At 42.9% G+C, this 20,781-nt stretch overlaps 1 protein-coding gene across 1 annotated transcript in view; it reads right to left on the bottom strand.

Annotated features, from left to right (window-relative positions):
• The window catches only part of BLK (BLK proto-oncogene, Src family tyrosine kinase), a 369,223-nt gene that overhangs the window by 182,173 nt on the left and 166,269 nt on the right, over window positions 1-20,781 (bottom strand). The window contains exons 2-3 of the mRNA XM_086926186.1: window positions 6,447-6,552; window positions 3,072-3,120 (exon numbers count right to left, since the gene is read on the bottom strand). Of these exons, the coding sequence (XP_086782312.1) occupies window positions 3,072-3,120; window positions 6,447-6,551 (154 nt within the window). The 5' untranslated portion in view covers window position 6,552. The remainder of the gene's footprint in view (window positions 1-3,071; window positions 3,121-6,446; window positions 6,553-20,781) is intronic.

Below are 20,781 nucleotides of genomic sequence, written 5' to 3'. Positions count from 1 at the left end.
TTCTAAATTTGGGATCATTCATGAGAGGGTTGCTCTATTTAGGCCACAAGCTAATGGTTTAGTGGAACAAATTAACCGATTGATTATGGATAATATTCAGTTGTCCCTGTCTAATGGATTGTCTTGGCGTGTAGAATTAAAAAAATTGGTGTGGTCTTACAGGATTACGCCACATTCAATAACAGGGGTTTCTCCATTTATATCTTTAAAGGGACGAGAACCTGGTGTCAAAGAGGTTCCTGGTTGGTTGAAAGTGAAAGATTGTGTGTGGATGGACAGAACTGCTGAGGAAGATAAAGTAGTTAAAATGCAAGCTGAATATACTGTTATAATGATAGGGAGAGTGTGAAAGATATTAAATTTGAGATTGGTGATAGGGTGACCATAAAACGTGGTGGTGTAACTACAAAGGGTGACAGCAAATTTTCTGCACCGATTTAAGTGAAGTCTATAAAAAGAAATGTTCTTATCCTATCTGATGGATCAGCTTGGAGTACTGGAAACATATGCAAATGCCGTGCTCCAGTTCATGTTTCTGAAGATTGATGTCTTTTGAATATAAAAAATGGAAATGTATTATATTCTTTAAATACGATTTATATTAAAAAAAATGTATAATTTATTTAGTGTATGTCAAGTAGGGAGATGTGTAGAGTTGAGTGCATCTGCATGTCATCATTAGAATGTTAGCTATGTTGCTATGATAGAATGTTAGCTTTTGATTATAGGAGTTGATCTTTGAGTTGTGAAGCTGTGCTGGAGGTATCTGCCTTGATTCTCAAATAAAGCTATTTGATCTTCATCAAATTGACTGGAAATTGGATCTTTACAGTATTATTTATCAGTTTGTTTAATATGTAATGTTAATTAACTGTGCTGTGCTTTTAGGTGTTCTTACTTTTTGGAACAAATATTGTGAGGTCATTAGATTTGATTTTGGATCTGTGAAATATGGGTGTTGCCAGCCCTTATACCACTCTGCATAGCTTTACCATTGTCAAGGCTACTAAGATTTTGCAGCATGGAGGACCACATTATGCGGCAAGGTTATTTAAATTATGTAGCACAATTTCTGGCTCTATTATTTTTACCCATTTGAGCTAGAAACAACCGTTTTTGGGAACTGTGCATATTATGCAAGTTATGTTGCAAATGTAGTAAATAAATAATTAGGTTAATTTAAAAATACAAAAATACATCCTTGGTAACATGTGTAATAAGGTCCTACATTGCCGTTTCGGGTTCTGGTTTTACTAACCACTCAACCTTAAGCCTTCTGGAATATGATGACACCAAAACCCATGGATGGCAATACTGAACTATATTACATTGTTACACAATACGTATACTACATATATTCTCACACACATGCACACATGTATCTATGCCATGTCGATGAAAATAATTGTGGCTCAGTGACATAAGTAAGTTTGAGTAACTGTACTAATAAACCTAGATTTAAATATTTAGTACTTCAGTACAATGATTACATTCAAATGTATTACCACTGTACAGCAGCATTGGCACAATAACAACACTATTTACAGCCTCATAGATTGCATATTGCAATTACTTTACACATGAAAACAATTCTTTTAACAGTCATGGAGACTTTTACATTAAATGTTACCATGCTGCATACATTTAATCCTGGATATGTGCTTCTGGTAAGTGTCTTCTTTAAAATTGTACACATGGAAAAAAATGGCATGGCATAAACCATACAATATGCAATATGTTGTTTTTTGCCATTGCTGAAGGAGAAGATAGACATCATGACTTACTAAAGGTTTCACCTCTCTCAAGTCATGGTTCCCTCCCACAAATAAATCATAAACAGATATTTTAATTTTAATCAAAGACATATATTTCATCACCTTTTTTATTCACACACATTATGTCACAGAGATATAACCAAAACAACCTATCCACTTCCCCTTACAAGAATCTTTTAGTGTATGGATAGAAAATACGTATTACATTCTGAGAATGATTTAGTCGAACATAGATCCAACTAATACACACCTTGACAGTGCGCCAAAACATTAACCAAGAAGGTAGTATGTGTCATCAAAAATGTTGCTTGCTCCTCGTGTCACAACTCAATGTAGGAGATGGGGCATCTCTAGACATCTCATTGATTCTAAACACCCCATAGGAAGTCTTAGTGCCCTTCCAAATAAATCCTGTGGATGAGGTCTATAGGCCTGATTACGAGTTTGATGGTCCTCCTGTATCATCACCACCGCTGCACTGGTAGGAGGACCGCCAAGCCCGTGGTGAACCCACCCATCAGATTCAAAGTTGATTCCAGGGCGGGCGGTGCTGCAGCAGCAGCTGTGTTAGGCTCATAGGAGAACCTTAACAGCAGACCGATACCATGAGAGTGCCTGCAGCACGTTCTTGTACGGTGTGGCATGCACCATGTCATGCATACCACAACGTGCAGGAACAAGAGTGCAATTCCAGGGGGCACAACATGTGCCCCCCGCATGCACTGTAGGCCCAGAATCAGCAGGGGGCCCTCTTAGGGGCCCCTACTGCATTTCTGCCACTCTTTTCATGGTGGGCTCCCGCCATGAATTGGGAGGTGGATATGCAAGTTGGAATATGCTTGGCAGTGCACCATTGGCATATACCTTCCTTTCCTCATCGCCACTGCCACGGGGTACTCAACCTCGGATCCTGGAAGAGGCAGCAGTCCTGTGGCAGTCCGGCCGCCACACTCCAAATTCGGCAGGTGGACCCGCATGGGTGGTCAGACTGCCACCGCAAGTATGGCAGTCCCAGGACCGCCATGCTCATAATAAGCTACTATGTGTTTCGGCAAAGAGTCATATGTTGCCTTTGTCAGGACAAACAAAACCTTCAATCTTCGTCTTTTGTCGCAACTACAAATGATAAGCATATTATTACTAAGAGGCACATGGGGTTGTAAACATAAAGGTAAAGTGCACATATAAAATGTATATTTTGAGTTTTTTGGGTGACTTTACCTAACCATCAGCAAGCCACACACACACTTTGCAGCACCAAAGGAATGACAACTTTGTATGGTCTCAGAATTTTACCTTGCTCCGAAGGCTGGGTGGTGGAGGGACTGGACAGCTGTCTTTTATCCTGCAAGAGGCACAATAGTTTACTATTAAAATTCATAATTAGGTATCATGATTATGATTGGCATACAAAATGTAGATGCAAAAGGATTCCACAAAGTTACATTTATAGGTTTGATGTAATTAATATAGGCCTCAATGGAAGACGTTAGAACCAAGACAGCATCAAAAATCAAAAAAGCCTCCTACTATTTATTCCCCAATTTCTCTGAAGGTGTGGGCCTGGTGACCCCGCCACTTCCTGCTCACCCAGTGCAGAAATAGTTTTGGCAGAGTCACCCTTTGTAAGCCAAACTTTCTGTTTGGAATAGTCACATTAACCATGATGGCCCCAGAGAGAATAATCCTTCAAATGTCTCAACCTGTGATGTCAATAGTTAGATGATTCCTGAAGAAGGACTCCTGCTTTCGTGGTCCATCATCGGGGATCACAAAAATGATGACAAGTCGGAAATGCCATGTGGCATGGTGAACCAGAGGTCACAGATCGATTTCCTCTGAGGGGTCTTCTCTCATGTGTGTGGGAGCCATTTAGGGAGGAAAAATGTCTAAAACCATGCAGACGTGTGTACATTTAGGAGCTCAACCATTGCTGGGATAGTAGAGCTGCTGCTAACCCCATAAGAGTGGTTCCATGAACTGGTGCCAAAATTTAAATGAGCCCCTATATACCTAACACAAATTTCATAATATTTTGTTCAATGGTCGAATATCTGGGAAATCACCAAAGAAGAAGTAGTAAATGAAACCCATTTCACAGAAACATAGAACATTGCTTTCTATATAAAAGCACACTTACAGTTTGATATAAATTCTAAGGGTCATAGATGAAGAAAGGAAGCCACTGCTGTGCTTCACTAAAAAGACTAATAAAGAATCAGGAAAGATGTGTCAGCACCTTTTCCATCTGCCGGTGATTTATGAAATCCCAAGTGTTGTGATAAGAGTTAATTCAGACCCACAAAGAGAAAAAAAAGCTTCTGAGTGTTGGCACTGTGGGCTGCTGCCAATGTGCCTGTTGATCAGCTAACCCATAAAATACATTTCGTGATAGAGCTGCAGCTCTTGGAGCTGTTAATATAATGTTCAAACTTAGGGCTAGATGTAGGTAGAATAGATTTACTGATTTTTAATTACCGAATTTTACCGATTCGGTAATTAAAAATCGGTAAATCTAAGGGGTGGATATGTAGGTATTTCCAGATGTGGAAATACCAAATCTGTAACATTCGGTATTTACCGATTCTGTAAATACAGAATCGGTATTTCCCATTGATTCCTATGGGCTTTGAAGCCCATAGGAATCAATGGGAAATACTGATTCTGTATTTACAGAATCGGTAAATACCGAATTTTGCAACGGTGCAGGGGGTGTCACTTTGACACCCTCTGGCACCCCACAAATAAGCATGTGTGCCATGTGGCACACAGACATGCCCTAAGGGCATGTCTGTCTGTCACATGGCTAGGTGTGCATGCACACATGTGCATGCACACCTGAATTTGGTATTTTACCACATAATAGGATTGTGTGGTAAAATACCAATTTTGTAGGGCCTTTGGGACTCAGAAAAGTCCCACCTACATCTGAGATTTACCGAATCGGTAAAAATACCGATTCGGTATTTTACAGAATCGGTACATTTACCGATTCTGTAAAATTGTGCCCCTACATGCCAATTCTTGAATACCGGTCGGTAATGGCCGAAAATACCGATTTTCGGCCGTTACCAACCGACCTACATCTGGCCCTTAATGTCTACTTTATAAGTTGGCAGAAAGTGTAGTCCGTTGCAACGGCGATGGAGTACTCTTTCCCCCAGTAAAACCGTCCGTCCGATTTACATGCGAGCAGATCTTTGGTGTAGCAATGGCAGAGACTACTCTTTTTCTACCATGGTTATACCTCTTTTATAACTTAATGGAGTGAGGGCCGCTGGGATTGGACTTGTTTGTCCGCCCACCTAATTTAGATGGGCGGACATGGAAATCAGTTTTCACAGCCTATCACCTCCAGAAAAACCCTGGGGGTAACGGCCGGTGAAAACTGCAAAATGCCCCCATCAACATGGGAAATAGCCCCCATGGCGAGTGGGCATTGTTTTTTTTCTTGTTTTTTTTTCAAAAAACAAAATCCTGCTCTGGTTTTTGAAAAAAAAAAAATGGGAACGTTTGCCATACATCTGTGAAACTTTCAATGCATTTCTCAGAACCACCATAATGGTGGTTCCTAGAAATGCCAGACCGCTGGACCGACAGACATATCTTAATACAGCGGGCAGAGTACTCTTGGCATGGCAATGCTGAGGGATGAGTCTTGAGGGCATACCTTAAGGGTGACGGCTATTAGTGGGTTTCACAATTAGTTCTGCAGCCCACTAATTACATTAAATTAACAGGCCCAGGGTACATTTAGAACCATATGCTAGGGTCTTACAAGTAAAGTAAATACCCAATCAGATAGAGGCCAATTTTACCATGTTTTGGGGAGAGTGTAAAAGCATTTTGCCACAGATTAGAATTGAAATAATTCTGCAGCACACATACAAAGAGGAAACCACCTCTAATGATTTTTTATGTACAGAAAGGGTTACCTTCCTGTACATAAACTATCATTGAAACAATTTCGTTTTTCAACTTCTATGTGTGCTAATGCAGCACACATAGAAGTTGAAAAACAGCATTTCATATTGTTTTTGTGCAGGAAGGGAACCCTTCCTGAACAAAAACAATCTCCCCACATTGCAGGCATCCTTGCACCATGGTGCAAGGGTGCTGGCGCATGGCAGCAGTTTGTGCGCCAGCACAGGGGGGGGAAGCACAGAGATGCAACATATTGTTGTAAATATGTCGTCTCCCTGTGCTTTGAATTTGACTTAGTGTGGGGCAGCCAAATGACTTGCATTCCGCACTGAGTCACTTTCTTGTAAATCTGCCCCATGATTTTTCTTATTGAATCGGGTCATTACTCCTTTTTATTTACTGTGCACATAGTGTACATATGCCAACATGGAGGCGCTTTCATATATGATTTTCACACGCAGTGAACAACTTGCATGCTTTGTTCGCTCTAAGGAGTAGTTTTTATGTGCACAGTTATGGGGTAAAATGTACCTTACAATTTGAGGATTAACAAATCTCTCTTTGAGTATCCAATCATTCACATAATTCACAAGTGTGGGCAAACACAACATTGCCACTGAGAAAAATCAATCCCACTGTGTATGAATGGTGAAAAGTTACTAAAGTCACTTATTAACATTCACCAGCATACTTTATGAGTTCCAATGCATAAGAGAAAACACGTAGGACTGTGTGACATATACTTACGGGAGGGGGTGGAGGCGGTGGTTTGTGAGAAGGGCGGCTACGAGATCCATTTTGTTTTTTCTCTTCTTTTTTCTTAGGACTCTTTTTGCTGCCTACAAGACCCATCCTGTACAGGTGAAAGAAAGGAGGAAACCCATCAGATACAGCTGAAGTGCGAACCATATTGGTACTAATATTATAATTGAAGCCTCCCTTCCCATACACATAAAAACACACACACATTCTTTTTCTACATCTTCCTCCTTTTATTCTCATGTACTCACTTAGAGCCTGATTTAGATCTTGGCGGAAAGGTTACTCCATCACAATGGTGACGGATATCAGTCCGCTGAAATATAAATCCCATTGTATCCTATAGGATTTGTATTTCGGCGGAGGGACGGGATTTATATTTTGACGGAGGGAATATCCGTCACCTCTGTGATGCAGTAACCCAGTACGTCAGGATCTAAATTAGGCCCTTACTAGCTACTGACAGTGTGCATAGTCATCTACCCTGGTCTGATCATTACATCCCATTGCAATTCTTTGGTCTATATTAATCTATGGAAGAAGATCACAAAAAATCATCAATCTTCGGTTAGTCTTGAATCTGGTTAGATTATCAATAAACCGGCTCTTGTGCTCTAGCCCTAGCGAGTAGGGGAACTTGTCAGACTGAGAGTTACACTGATTTAAACTGGTGATGAGAAATCTTCATTTGTTCTGCTTTCTCATAGTTTGGACATTAAGGAAGAGAGGTCAGTGGGTTTGGGCCAATACTGTGACAATAAGTATAGCCAGGGGTTACATTGAGGTGAGCCAAAATACTGGTTACTCACCAGATCATGCACCTTGAGGCAGGGCAGCACTGGGGTAGAGGGCGGGAAGTGGGGGGTTGGAACTCTCATGCTATTCCGTGTCCAGTCTCTTTACCTCACATTGCCTGAATCTTGAGTCCCAAGCCCTGAACTACAGTCATGTTTACTGATTAGCAGCTCTGATTTCTGCTTTGCACTATTATTTTATTGTGAAAATAAATGCCACACTGGTGTCAAACTCTTCCAATAAGCACAACTAGAAAATGCGCATTGACTATTTTATTAAACAATATTTCCTCTCTGCTTTGAAAAGGTTAACTGCTCCTTCTATATGGCCCCTGTTGGTGCGTTAAAGTTCCACCATTGCTGCTGCACATTGAGCTACAAGCAATACAGCAGCTTAGTCTACAGTCTAATTTAATGAATTTGGGTTTAAAGTTCTGAAAAACAAAACCACAGGTACCAAAAATACTGAGAGAGGACTTGATGTGTTACTTTCACCTAAGCACGGGACAACTTGAGATCTCCATGTCAGTACTACCTTTGAACTTTATGCAGTGGGGCTAATAATGATAGTAAAGAAACCAATTTAAGCTGAAAACATAAGCTTCCAAAATGCAAAGTGTTGTTTGCTTCAGACCCTCTGAACGCCCTGGTCAAGTTGCTGACTCTAAGACAAAGCGACTTTGCAGAGTGGACGGTGTTACCTCAAGATTGTGCGAGGAAATGTTTCCCAACAGATAACAGTTCAAAAGCAAATAAATTAGCATAGCCCCTTAATAAATCCAGCTTGAACCAAGAAGGATGGAGTCCATTAAAATTTAGAAACCATGAAGGAAGGCAAACATAAAGATAATCAGATTGCATGAGAATAGAGAATTAGAACAAGTCTCAATGAGATACAGCAAAGAGTCTGACATGAAGTCAAGTTGGTGTTTGGTGTTTCCTGACTGACCCTGTCATGGCGCCTACACGATAGTGATGAACATCGTGTAATGAAATCTGGTTTGATTTGCACGACTCGCCAGATGCGTTTTTGCTCCTGGAAGTTTCCTGATTGAGCTGTTATTGAAGGGGAAGTAGCAGGTTCGGTTATTTGGCTTAGATTTATTTTAGCCAATACTGCTACTGTTAACTTCCTCAATGCCACGAAAAAATGGTGCACAAGGCTGTGGCATGGCAAGTTTATGTTTGACCCCTTTCTGCAACCATCATTTTGTTAATAGTGGAGTCTTGGCTCAAAACCAGTGTCATTCTTTTGTCATAAAAATGGGTGTGACGCCTTTAAGATATGCTTGATTTTGCTTTGGAAAACATCTCTCAGAGGAGCTCTTTCTAATTTTTGTCACATAAATGAAGCAGATGGAGTAGGGCCTTTCGCTTCTTACTGATTGTGCATATCAGAGGTGTACAATACCTATTATGGCGTCCGTCTCTCCTCATGGCAACTATAACACAGAAATACTCTCCTGCTCGGGAGGCAAGCGGACACTGACTCCGGCCTCAAGCTGCTCCATTGCACAACAAACACCCCCCACCCCAGCAAAAGACTAAAATGGGAACCAGCTGTTTCTAACTCCAAGGTCAGAATCCCCTGCCTGACCCCAAGATGGCTACCACTGTGTTCCCTACCACATCATGCTACTCCTCTGCGAATAAAACGGGCTTCGATCAGTCCTCGAACAAATCCCCCATCCGGCCTACCCTTCAGGATACCGAATCTGTGAATCCTACCTCTGACCGTGGAGACCTAGCTTTTTGGCCGATGCCCGGTGGAGCTACTTGATAGCTATAGAGGAGATGGGCTGTGGACTACCCCTTCGGCCGTCACTTACCCAGCCGGACATTGGGCAGACCTTACCTCGTCTCTCAGTCGTACTCTCCCTGCTCCCCCTTTACTCCAACCACTTTCTCCTTTATACTCCATTTATCCCTCCTCTTTGCTCTCTAATCGTTTTCTCATTGAGACCTAGCCACTTGACTGATGCCCGGTGGAGCTACATGATAGCTATAGCGGAGCTGGGCTGTGGACTTCCCCCTCTGCCATCACCTACCCAGCCGGACTTTGGGCAGACTCTCCTTTGTCTCCATCCATCCTGTCTCCATCCTTTCTCCCTCCTACACCTTTATCCCACCCCCATTCCCTTCTAAGCTCCATTTATTTCGTCTTCCGACGTTCTTGAAATGTTTTCTTGTAACTGATGTAACGTGGAACGGATGTAATTTTGTGGAATCTTATGTAAAGTGCTCTGAAACCTCCGGGTCTAGCCAGCGCTATATAAAACTCAAATAAATAAAGGGACTAAAGCCAAAGTCAGGTTTTCAGACGTTTTTTAAAAGCCAATAGCTAGTTTCAAAGAGACAAATGTGCAGGCAACTGACTCCAGAGTGTTGCAGCCCTGACAGAAAACCTACAGCCTCCAATTCTAGAGTGACTAAATCAGGACATTACCAATAGATTGGCATAATATGATCTCAATTTACACAGGACATCATATTTAGAAAATTCATGCTGAAAATACGGAAGTACATTTTGGTGAAAACCCCAGAAACCATGACACAGTGATTTGAACACAATCCACTTGTCTACAAGAAACCAGTGCAAAGCCTCTGAAGGAAATCTGGCAGAAGAATTACATGGTTTTTAAAGACCAAGTCATTCTGAATAAGCTGCAATTGAGACAGGAAATCAGCCCCTGTACCCAGGAAGAGAGATTTACAAAAGTCCAGATGACTCAGAATTAAGGCCTGTACGACCAACGGGAGAGTCTGGGCTAGCAAGGCTGGAAAGACTTTGTGCCAAATCTTCATCTCTTAAAAGCACACAAACGACAGATAATTAACTTGTCTACTTAGAGAAAGGTCAAGCTATGTCAATACACTTTAATACTTGCCAATATTTTCCCATCAAATCCTTAGGTGAGAAGCTCCTCAGTAAAGGCGGGGGGGGCGGGCGGGGGTGAAATAAAACACTGTGAAACACACATGTAGAAACAACAATCCCCCCCCCCAGTAACAGGGCACAAGAGTCCGCTAAAGAAGGACCGCCGCAATGTGGATCTTGTATCCTTTTATGTGATTGGTGGTTGCCACTGGGGGCCATTTTGGTGGGATAGGGAGGCTAGTATGTTAACTTATGCTTGGAGTTTCTGGGGGAGCAGGATGCTCATTAGTAATCACTGTGGCGAGGAAGACGGACGAGGAGGTAATGGGCAATTAACCTAACAGCAGCAGCGGTTTTCTCTATATGGGCGCAGGGGCGTTGACCCGCTACCTGCGAGCCATTACATCCCTCAAATACTTTACCTATCTTCCGGCAGGCAAAGCGTCCTGTCTTCCAACTGGGCGTAGTTTATTGCAACCACCTGCTGGGGCTTTGTATCTAAACTGCGCAAGTCAGGCTGGCCGGTATGTTGCTTGCGGCCAACCTGACGTTTAGTTCAGGCGTCCCCAGTCATCGCTATAAGGGAGGGCTGGGAAGCAGAGACAGCTCGACAAGTCTCCAATGAAGTGCTGCATTCACCTGCCCCAGACAATATTGGCACTGCTCTTATGCTGTTTACTGTTATAAATAGCATGAGAGTAGCTCTTTTATTGGCCGAGATGGGTGTCGCTTAGTTAGTGCATGCCCAGCATGCTCTGTACTTCAGTGTGTGTGGTGCAAATGGATTGGGCAGGTTCCCTATGACCTCCACATACCAAACGGGGCCACGGGCACAACCACCAGCCTTGCCTAAACGCCAGGAGGGACCTTGCAACCACCCAATGCTTGACAGAGCCCTCAGACCACAATGCTGAGCCAGAGGCTGGAGCAGCAGGCACTCTCAACCGAATGACCCTCAGGAAGCTGCCCGGGGGCAGACACTCTCGCTGCCTGCAAAGGAGTCCCTGGGTTCAGCTTTAGGGTAGTCTCAACATCGCCACCACATTGCCACTGCCATGCCACCTTTCCTCCTCGAACCGCAGGGAAGCCCCTGCAGAGCCCTGACAGACTTAGCAGACATCGCTATTGGCGGTGGGGGATCTCCTGTCGTACCGAGGCAGTTTGAGAGCCCAGCTTTGAGCAAGTCAGGCTCAGGACAGCTCCTGTGCAAGGATTCCAGCACAAATGGTGAGTGTCAGCTTGTCTTACTCCTGTTGTGCTCCTCGTCTGTAGATAGCTGGCTGCAGTGCAAACTCTGGGAAGCCGGGGAGCACGTTGGTGTCAAATTTGCATAAGAATGCACCATTGGCAACTATATGTCTCAGAGGGAGAACCCCTTTACGCCCCAATTCTTCCTTAATTCGTTCAGGCTCACTCGCTCGTGGCATAATAGCCATCCCCAATGTTTATGGCGTACCACTTTGAAATGCCACCAGCCACCAATGCCTAGCAGTCCTATAGATACCTTGTTCTTTTCCACCTTTTGTTCAGGCACATGTTTTAATTATTTTTATTAACGCCACTTATAGTGCGCACAGCTACTCCGCGGAGTGTCCCAGTGCACAACCTACAGAACGCTTTAGGAATGGACTTGCACAGACTATTTAAAGAGCCATGTTTTCAGCTTCTTTTTAAATAGACCAGGACCACAGCTCGTAAGTCCATGGGGAGGTGATTCCAGGCCACTGCACCTGGCAGGGTCAGTGATCTGCCGCCAGCTCTCTGTCTGTGGGTCCTAGGTGTACAAATCAACAGCTTATTCAAGGATCGCAGTTGCCTTGAAGGAGTGTAGAAGATGAATCCGGATCTGAAATAGGAAGGTCCTTTGCCATATAAAGCATTATGTACCAACACTAGAACTTGAACTTGAACTTCACTCTTTCTCTTACAGACAACCAGTGGAGATCCTGGAGATGCTTGACACTTGCCCTCCTAGGGCCGTTGCATATCAACCGGGCCGCCACATTCTGGATCACCTGGAGTTTGTCGATGAGATATCCAGGCAAACCGGCATATTACGCATTTCCATAGTCAATGTGCGATGTAACCAAGGCACGGATGGTTGGATGACCGTTTTTTTGGCAGGTAATGGTGGAAGGGGCAGAAATTTCTTCTGAGCTTTCAGGCTTCCAAAACATGTTCCTGACAGTCTTTTGATTTGAGGTCCAATTGATTTTGTTTGTGACTGGATTACTTTCCTTGATGGGTATGTCATTAAAAAACTTAAATACAATAATGATAAATTCCTTAACGTCCCAGAACTAGCAATACAATTTTATCATTCTTGAATAACGCTGTGGGAGTGGTTAGAGAAGAGATCATTAATGCGGAGGAGCAGTTGACGAACATCCGTCAGGAGTCAGACCTGTCTAAGGAGTTATCGGATAATACTTCCAAGGTCCATTCGACAACAAATACCCATGGCACATGTACTGTTAAGCACTGTCCTGATGCACAGGCTATGCAGGATAATGGTAGACTTATTCAGTTGCAGGGACAGGCTGAATCATCAATACTACATAGGAAGAGGGGCTAAGCCCCAAATGTAAAAAAGTTGTATCGCCCCGGAAAACTGAACCAGGCGCTAAATCCTGTGGAGTGAGGAAAGGGGGGTCTCTTGTAGTGTCTTTGAGGGAGGGCTTGAAACAGGATCTTTTCTCTAAACTCGATTTAAAAATCTCAACTGCTTTTGAAGCACTCAACGAGCGAATCAATAAGTTGGAGGAAACTGTGAGCAAACTGGGGGATACAGTTGGCTCCTTCTGTGACTATTCTGTAACTATTTTAAGCAAAGCGTCCATGCCAACTACCCTCCCTTCTGTAAATAATAATTCATCGTCCAGGGGTGGCAAATCATACTGACACAAGAGTAGGCTGGATTAAAAATTCGAAAAACTATGAAGGGGACTGCGCTGTTGTGAATTTGAAGCTAATGCCAGTCCTACCAGCAAACAACAATCATTCCAGGTCCAGTTTTTCCATTTCCAGCAGAATCACAGGGTTCCCACTGAGGTTCTTTTATAAGCCTGCGAACCAGAGGGTGGCGCAGGGGGTGAACTCAGGTTGGAGGGGGGGGGGACCTGCTTGGCTGAACTCCTAGGGGCAGTCTTTCAATCTAGTATTGAATAATTGTATTGTACCACTGAGTGGGCTTATTGAACAAGATTGACTGGGTCAAGAAATAGTCAGTTTAAACAAGGAGAGAGTCACTAGCACCGTAAGAGATCTGAACGTGTTAAGTTGGAGTATTGCGGGGGTCCATGGTAAAATCTGAGATGAGGGGTGGGTAAAGATGCTCATCCGTTATGATGTCATTAGTCTCCAGAAGATGTAAGATACGTCAGCGATTATTCATCTACAGTTCAAAAGCAATTCCCTCTATTCGGGGGCAATTTAGAGGAGACTTGCCAATGTTAGTAAAATTGGACTTGAATTGTAATATAGAGGTGATCTCAACTACTTCGCCCTTCTTACTCAGTGTCCTTTCGTCTTTCGAAAGTAAGCTCATGATTTTGTTTATTAACGTTTACAACGCAATCTTGGGCAGGGAATGAGGTGATCAGGGATCTTACTAAGTTTTAAATGATCTCTTTTCTGTATGCCCCTATCCACACACCTCAATAATGCTGATGGGAGATTTTAATTTACATCCTTGCCTGGGATGTTATTTGTATGACCGGCCAGATAATGAGTGTGCATTCAGCAACCAAGTGCACCGAAAGCATACTGAGCAGGGTGACATTCTGAATAATCTGGCCATAGATCATAACCTAGTCAACTTAATGAACACAAATTATGCTAACTCTGGAGACAGCGTATCCATCTTTAATGGAGGAGGGGCTTGGTCTGTTATTGACTATATCTTTGTCTCAGTCAGTTTATTTATTTCACTAATAAAGTTTGCTGTGGAATGGAATTTTCTTGGTGACCACAACCCCATTTCAGTTACTTTATTTTGGGGCATTAAGCAAGCGGTGGCATGTTCCTCTTTTAAGGAGCCTGCCATTTTTAAAGATCAAAGCTGCTAATTAAAATGGGCAATGATCACACCAGAGGTATTCAACTCAGGGTTGCTGTCATTCTGTCAGTCTGAAAATCAGTCATGCTTGAATGAAGCTGCCTCTGATGATTGCATTTTGAGGAGGGCCTATGACACATTGTGTGGGTACATCAAATCTGCCCTTACCAAGCCAGGGGTGGTTGCACCTCCACCCATTATAGGTGTTTTGACAGGAACTGTTCGACGGCACGCATATATCTGCATTATGGTTCTAAAAAAGAAACCTGGGGAAAGAAAGGAGGTGATCAAATCTAGGGCTCTATACCGACAGGCATTAAGGGACAGAATGAGAAACTTAAAGGAAGAGTTGTGGGACAATTTGCAGACTGCTAGCATTTTGCAGGACAGCACTGCTTTTTGGAGGGTGGAGAATCATCCATTTCTTTAGTTTGGAGCAGGACGCAGATTTGGCCTAACAGTACCAGCTCAAGTTTGGGTGGGACATTTTTATGCTCTATATGACTGTGATTATTGTGAGCAATCATGGGGACAGAAGGTTAGTGATATATTGCGAAGAAGACTGGAATGCTATCCTTTCCTTACCAGCAGGTAAGGCTCCAGGACCCGATTGGGTTCCCCGGGGACCTGTTTAGATCTTTAGTTGATCTTTGGGCACCTATCCTTCCCCAATATTTAAATGCTGCTATACGTGGTCCCACCCCACTGGGCTGGCACCACTCTAGGGTAGTGCCATTGTTTAAGAAGGGAGAAAGAGCATATCCTACTTGCTTCAACCAATTTCGTTAGCGGATGCAGAGGTTAAAATTTTAGGCCGGGAGATCTCGGAGAGGCTGACAGTCAGGGCCAATGAGCACAATATCTTGTCTGATATACAGTATGGGTTTAGGCCCAGGCTGAGGTACCATAGAGCAGAATTTAAATCTACACTTAATGATAACTAAATACACAAGAGCGAGGAGGGGTGCAGTACATTTGGCATTCATAGACCTGAGCTCGGCCTTTGATAGGGTGAATAGATCTAAGCTCTGGGCCAAGCTGGGGTCCCTGGGGGTTCTTTCATTTTTGAGATATCTCCACAATGGCCTTAAAGCATCAGTAAGGTATGGCAAATGCACGCAGGACTTTAACTTGACGAGAGGAGTTCGCCAGGGGAGTATCGTGGCTCCCTTTCTTTTTATCTTGTACATTAATTGCCTGGAACAGGTATTATGTGTGCAAGGTCTGATGTGCCAAAGGTGGGAGAAAGATCGCTCTCTGCACTCTTATATGCCATTGATGCAGACTTGATTGCACGCAAGGCCAGGAGTTTACAGCATTTTTTTACTGATTTTATGGATAGGATGGACCTCTTGACCAATTTTTAAAAATCCTATCTCATCGTATTCGGACCTAAGAACACTAAAACACTACAATTCAAGGCTTGCAGGCAGAATATAAGTGGGGTGGAAAACTTCTTGCATCTGGGCATCCTACTTGATTCTCTTCTTAGTTGGCATCCCCTTATAAACAGTAATACGGTTAGTATTATGAGGGCCATATATAGCTTAAAAGACTTCTCGAGGTGATTGGGACAAAGGCCAGTTAAGATCTAGATGCATTCAAAGCAAAGTTGTTGGGTCCTTCTTTTGTATCTGCATAGAATCTTCTTATATCCATGTTCCCTGCGTGGAACATAGAATGTGGGGCTCTGGCAGTTGCTGCCTGGGAGTTGACGTGACTGGTCTATAATAAAGAGGCACCAACTTACTTGTTGTCTACTTCCTCTTTTCATTGGCGACGATTTGGCCAGTCCTGGTCTCCTGTTTCTCTGTTGTTTCGTGCTGCTCCTTCCTCCGCTGCTCTGCATCGTGTGGGTGCTGCCCAAGCTCGACTCCTTTCCCGACCGCTGTATCGCTTTGTATGCTGCTTTTCAGTTCTGCTGTTTCATGCTACAGGAAGTCAAGCTGACGGGCTATTGGCATCTGTGAGTGGCGATTTTGGGAGGAGAGGCGTTGATTTTGTTCCGGGCGCGAGCTGCCAGTGACGTGCAGAAGTGGGCTCGAGCTTTTGCTGATTTCGTCACTTGTGCTCTATCGCCTTTAGAAACATCGTTGGAACCACGTTGAAGACGCAACCTTAACAAGGTCTAATTCCTAACGAAAGGACGTCAAAACGATGTCGCATCCATTTTGTGGCTTTATTCGTTTCCATAGCAACTTGGCACATACATCGGAACAGTCTGTTTTCATCGGAATAGACTACTGTGAGAGAGCGGTCTGTTTTCTCCTTTTGCCAGCGTTATTACCAAGATTGTAGAGATTGTAGATCTCCTCAAATCCAAGTAAGCTGAGACATTTTCTACTTTTGCATATTCATCGCAATTATCTAGGTCAACATCATTTTTGCTACAATATCGCGTTGATGTTGTTTTGACTGTGTGAAAATTGTGCTCTTTCACAATAGTGTCATCTTGTGGATTTATTAGGTATTTCTTTTGGATTGTTTTATCCTAATTTATGTGAACTAAGAGTACACTTCTTGGATGATATTTTGGCCACAGTTACAGTAACTGTTTCTCTACAGTGCATTTTTTATTTTTTTTGTGTGTGGGCAGCAACTCACCCACGTGTGATCTGTGATAATGGACCATATTGCGGCGCCTCCACCGTTTCTTCATTCTCCTGGCTCACCTTCCATGTTATGTTATGGCAACAATGGAAGGACACTTTCGAAAGTTATTTAGAGGCCATTGATGGTGACACTTTCACCACCAAAAAGAAAAGGGCACTCCTTATGTACAATTTGGGAGCTGAGGGTAGAAGTATTGTAAAAACTTTAACTCTTGAAGTTGTTAGCACTCGCAGTGATGATGGGGATTCCTTACTTGTGGACGACTATGCATCTTTGATAAGAACTTTGGAAAAAAGGTTCGATCCTAAAAAAGAACGTTGTACTTGAACGCCATAGATTTTTACAACGAGCTCAGATCTCCGGAGAGTCCATCAATGATTTTGTCTCTTCCCTCAGGACTTTATCTCTCACGTGCAATTACAGAGAATTCAGGGATGAGATCATATGTGATCAATTAATCGAACGTACTTGCAACAAGAAAATTCAGGAGAAACTTGTATCTTCGGATGATCATGACCTTGAAACTGCAATCACTCTTGCCAAAAGTATCAAGCATTCGCAATTTTGTATGAAAGAGATGAGTAATTCATCTCAATCTACTGAGGTGAAACTTTTATCAGCAAAACATAGTGCCAAAGCCTCTAAAGTCCCTCCTAACAACTCTTTACGTAATTCTGCTATGTTACCTCCGACTAAGTCCAAGCTAGACAGAGCACACATTTTTTGTTTTCGTTGTGGTAGCAGGAACCATCTTGGTAATGCAAAGTGCTGTTATGCTTTGAATCAAAAGTGTTTCAGGTGTGGTAAAAAAGGGCATCTTTCTCGTTTTTGCAAAGCTACAATGTTCAACCCAGCATCCAACAAAGGTGCTGCCCAAGTCAAGTCAATTGAAGAAGAGTTTGTTGATTCTAGTGAGAAAAATGATAATATGTTATTAATGTTATCTTCATCCATTACACATTCTGGGGGGTGTTGTGGAAATTGCATCCATAGGTGGTTCACGCAAGAGGAAATCACCCACTTGTGTGATTCGTGTGAATGGCATAAATGTGAATTTTTTAGCTGATTCGGGGTCTCCTTTCACTCTTGTTAATATTAAAGATCTTGGAACACCTGGAGACATTTCGTTACAGCAGTCCGATATCAACATTTTTGCTTATGGAGGGAAAAGAGTGGAAGTCTTGGGCAAATTTGATGCTCGTTTAAAATTTGATGTTTGTTGTCAAGGATGGTGCAAATTTGCTAGGTTGGGAAGAACAAGGAGAACTAGGGATCATCCTTGATCCTAACCATCCTGACATGGTTATATCAAGGCGTGAAGCTTCTAAGTTTTACTCTCTTCCTTCATCTTCCAACGTCTCAGACGATGTGTCCGTGAAACACTTGTCTGGGGATCAGTGGATTGATATGTATCCTGATCTTTTTTGTGATAGACTTGGGAAACTAAAAGGGTTTCAACATCACATTATTTTAAAAGACGGCGCTAAAGCCACTGCGCACATAGTGCGTAAAGTACCTTTGAGTTTGCGTGCTGAGCTGAAAGAGGAGCTTGAACAGTTGTGTTGTCTGGATGTTATTGAGGCCATTGAGGGAACGGAGTGGTTGGCGCCCATTGTTCTTGCACGTAAGGCTGATAAGTCCCTTAGAATGTGTGTGGATTTGCGCAATTTGAATGCCAATATATGGATTGACCGCTAACCATTACCGAATATAAATGAGATGTTGGCTACGCTTGATGGGGCCAAGTATTTTTTCTTCATTTGACATTTCTTCGGCCTATCATCAAGTTGAGCTTTCCAAAGAGTACAGACATCTTACCTCCTTTGTCACTCCGCAGGGCGCATTTCGTTACAAACGCATACCCTTTGGTTTGGCATCGGCTTCCGCGGTGTTTCAACGTTTAATGGGCAATCTGTTTAGGAACACAGCGGGAGTCGTGTTCTTCCAGGATGGCATTTTGGTACATGCATCTACTGTAGCTGAACATGACAGCAGGGTAAAATTAGTTCTTGATACAGTAAAGACCTATGGACTAACACTCACGAAGGATAAATGTACATTTTTTCGAGAAGGGGTTGATTATTTAGGGCAAGGGATTGAACCTAAAGTTAAAATTTTAGATGCTATTCAAAATGCTCCTTCACCTTCCAATAAGGACCAACTGCGCTCCTTTCTAGGACTCGTGGAGTATTACGCGAAATTTGTTGGAAATTTTGCTGATAAAACTTCATGCTTAAGGGAACTTCTCAAGAAGAATGTCAAGTTTGTATGGCGTGACAAGTGTGCTTATCAATTTTGCATCTTGAAAAAATAAATTGTTCAAGCTCGTCCTTTGAAACTATTCAATATTAATGACAAATGTATGTTTCTACCGATGCTAGTAACATTGGTTTAGGTGCGGTTTTGATGCAAAAGAGATGTGACGGTCGTGAAGAAGTTATTGCGTTTGCTTCCAGGACTCTCCGTGGTGCTGAAGGCTCCTATTCCGCCATCGAGAAGGAGGCTTTGGCCTTATGGTGGGGCGTTCAGTATTTTCGGAATTTCTTGTGGGGCAATGTGTTCACTCTCAGGACCGATCATAAGCCTTTGGTGGACCTTTTCACTACTAAGGGTGGTGGTCGTGCCACTCCTAGGATTGCCAAATGGCAATATAGACTGCAAGAGTTTAATTATTGTTTACAGTATGTACCTTGTGCCAAAAACAACATTGCTGACTGTCTTTCTCGTCTTCCTCTGGCTGATGATCTGTCTCTTCATTCTGATGATGATCTTGACGTGGTATGTGCTGTAGGAGCTGTGGTTAATGTTGTGAACGGTGCGCTTTCTGAGCAAGAGTGGTTGCGTGCTTTGTCTGAGGATGAGGAAATTAAGTTGGTTGTGGACTTTCTAGTACATGGTTGGCCCGTCAACGATCTATCTCCTGAGTTAATACCTTTTAAGAGGATTTGTGATGAGTTGTCCTTGGTGGATGGTATTTTACGTAGGGGTGGTCTTTTGGTTGTTCCTAGGTGCATACAAGCAAAAATGTTGAATCTTGCTCACAAGGGTCACCAGGGTATTCGTGCGATGAAACACAGAATTCATGAGGACTTTTGGTGGCCAGGTGTGGATAGATCCATTGAACATTTTGTTAGGGACTGTTGTGCTTGCGTCCCAAGTCACTCATCCGTCTCCTATTGACCCTGTGCCTGTTAAAAATGTGCCTTGGTCTAAGCTGGCTTTTGATGTTGCTAGACCATTTGGTATTTCTGGTGGGTCACCCTTGTATGCCTTGTTTTTAGTAGACTACATGTCTAAATGGCCTGAAGTCAAATTTGTTGAATGTGTTAATTCATCTTCTGTCATTGGTTTTCTTAAGGATGTGTTTCTTCGTGAGGAGTTTCCGGACGAACTGGTAACTGATATTGGGACTCAACTAGTTTCGCAGGAGATGCAGGACTTTCTTAAAGAACTTGGCATTAAGCATGTGTTGACATCTCTTTATCATCCTCGCAGCAATGGTTTAGTTGAACGCTTTAATCGTGTTATTAAGGACCACCTACAGTTAGCCTTTGTGAATGGTTTGTCATGGCGTACTGCTGTTGCGGATATGTTATGGGCTTTTCGAACTACTCCCCATATAAGTACTGGAATATCTCCTTTTACGTTACTTAGGGGTAGAGTTGCGAGTTCTAAACTGAACAAGGATTGGATGTCCAGGAAAGTAGTTGATCCATCTAAACTTAGTGGTGTTGTTGATGTCAGAACGGATGGTCAGTCCAAGTATGCCACTGTTTCTGTGAAAGTTTCTCCTGTGTGTGTGGGCGATTGGGTAAGAATCAAGAAACCCGGTTTTGTTCGCAAGGGTGATTCTCGTTTTACTGCTCCTGCGAGGGTCAAAGAAGTAAAAGAACAGGTCGTAGTGTTGGAGAATGGGAAGGTGTGGAATAAGTGTGCTATTTCTATTGTTCCTCAATCCAAAATTGTGTATGTAGGAGGGAA

This window comes from Lissotriton vulgaris, chromosome 6, assembly GCF_964263255.1.
Source record: "Lissotriton vulgaris chromosome 6, aLisVul1.2, whole genome shotgun sequence".
NCBI classification, from domain to species: Eukaryota; Metazoa; Chordata; class Amphibia; order Caudata; family Salamandridae; genus Lissotriton; species Lissotriton vulgaris.
This window is presented reverse-complemented; position numbering and strand designations above follow the sequence as displayed.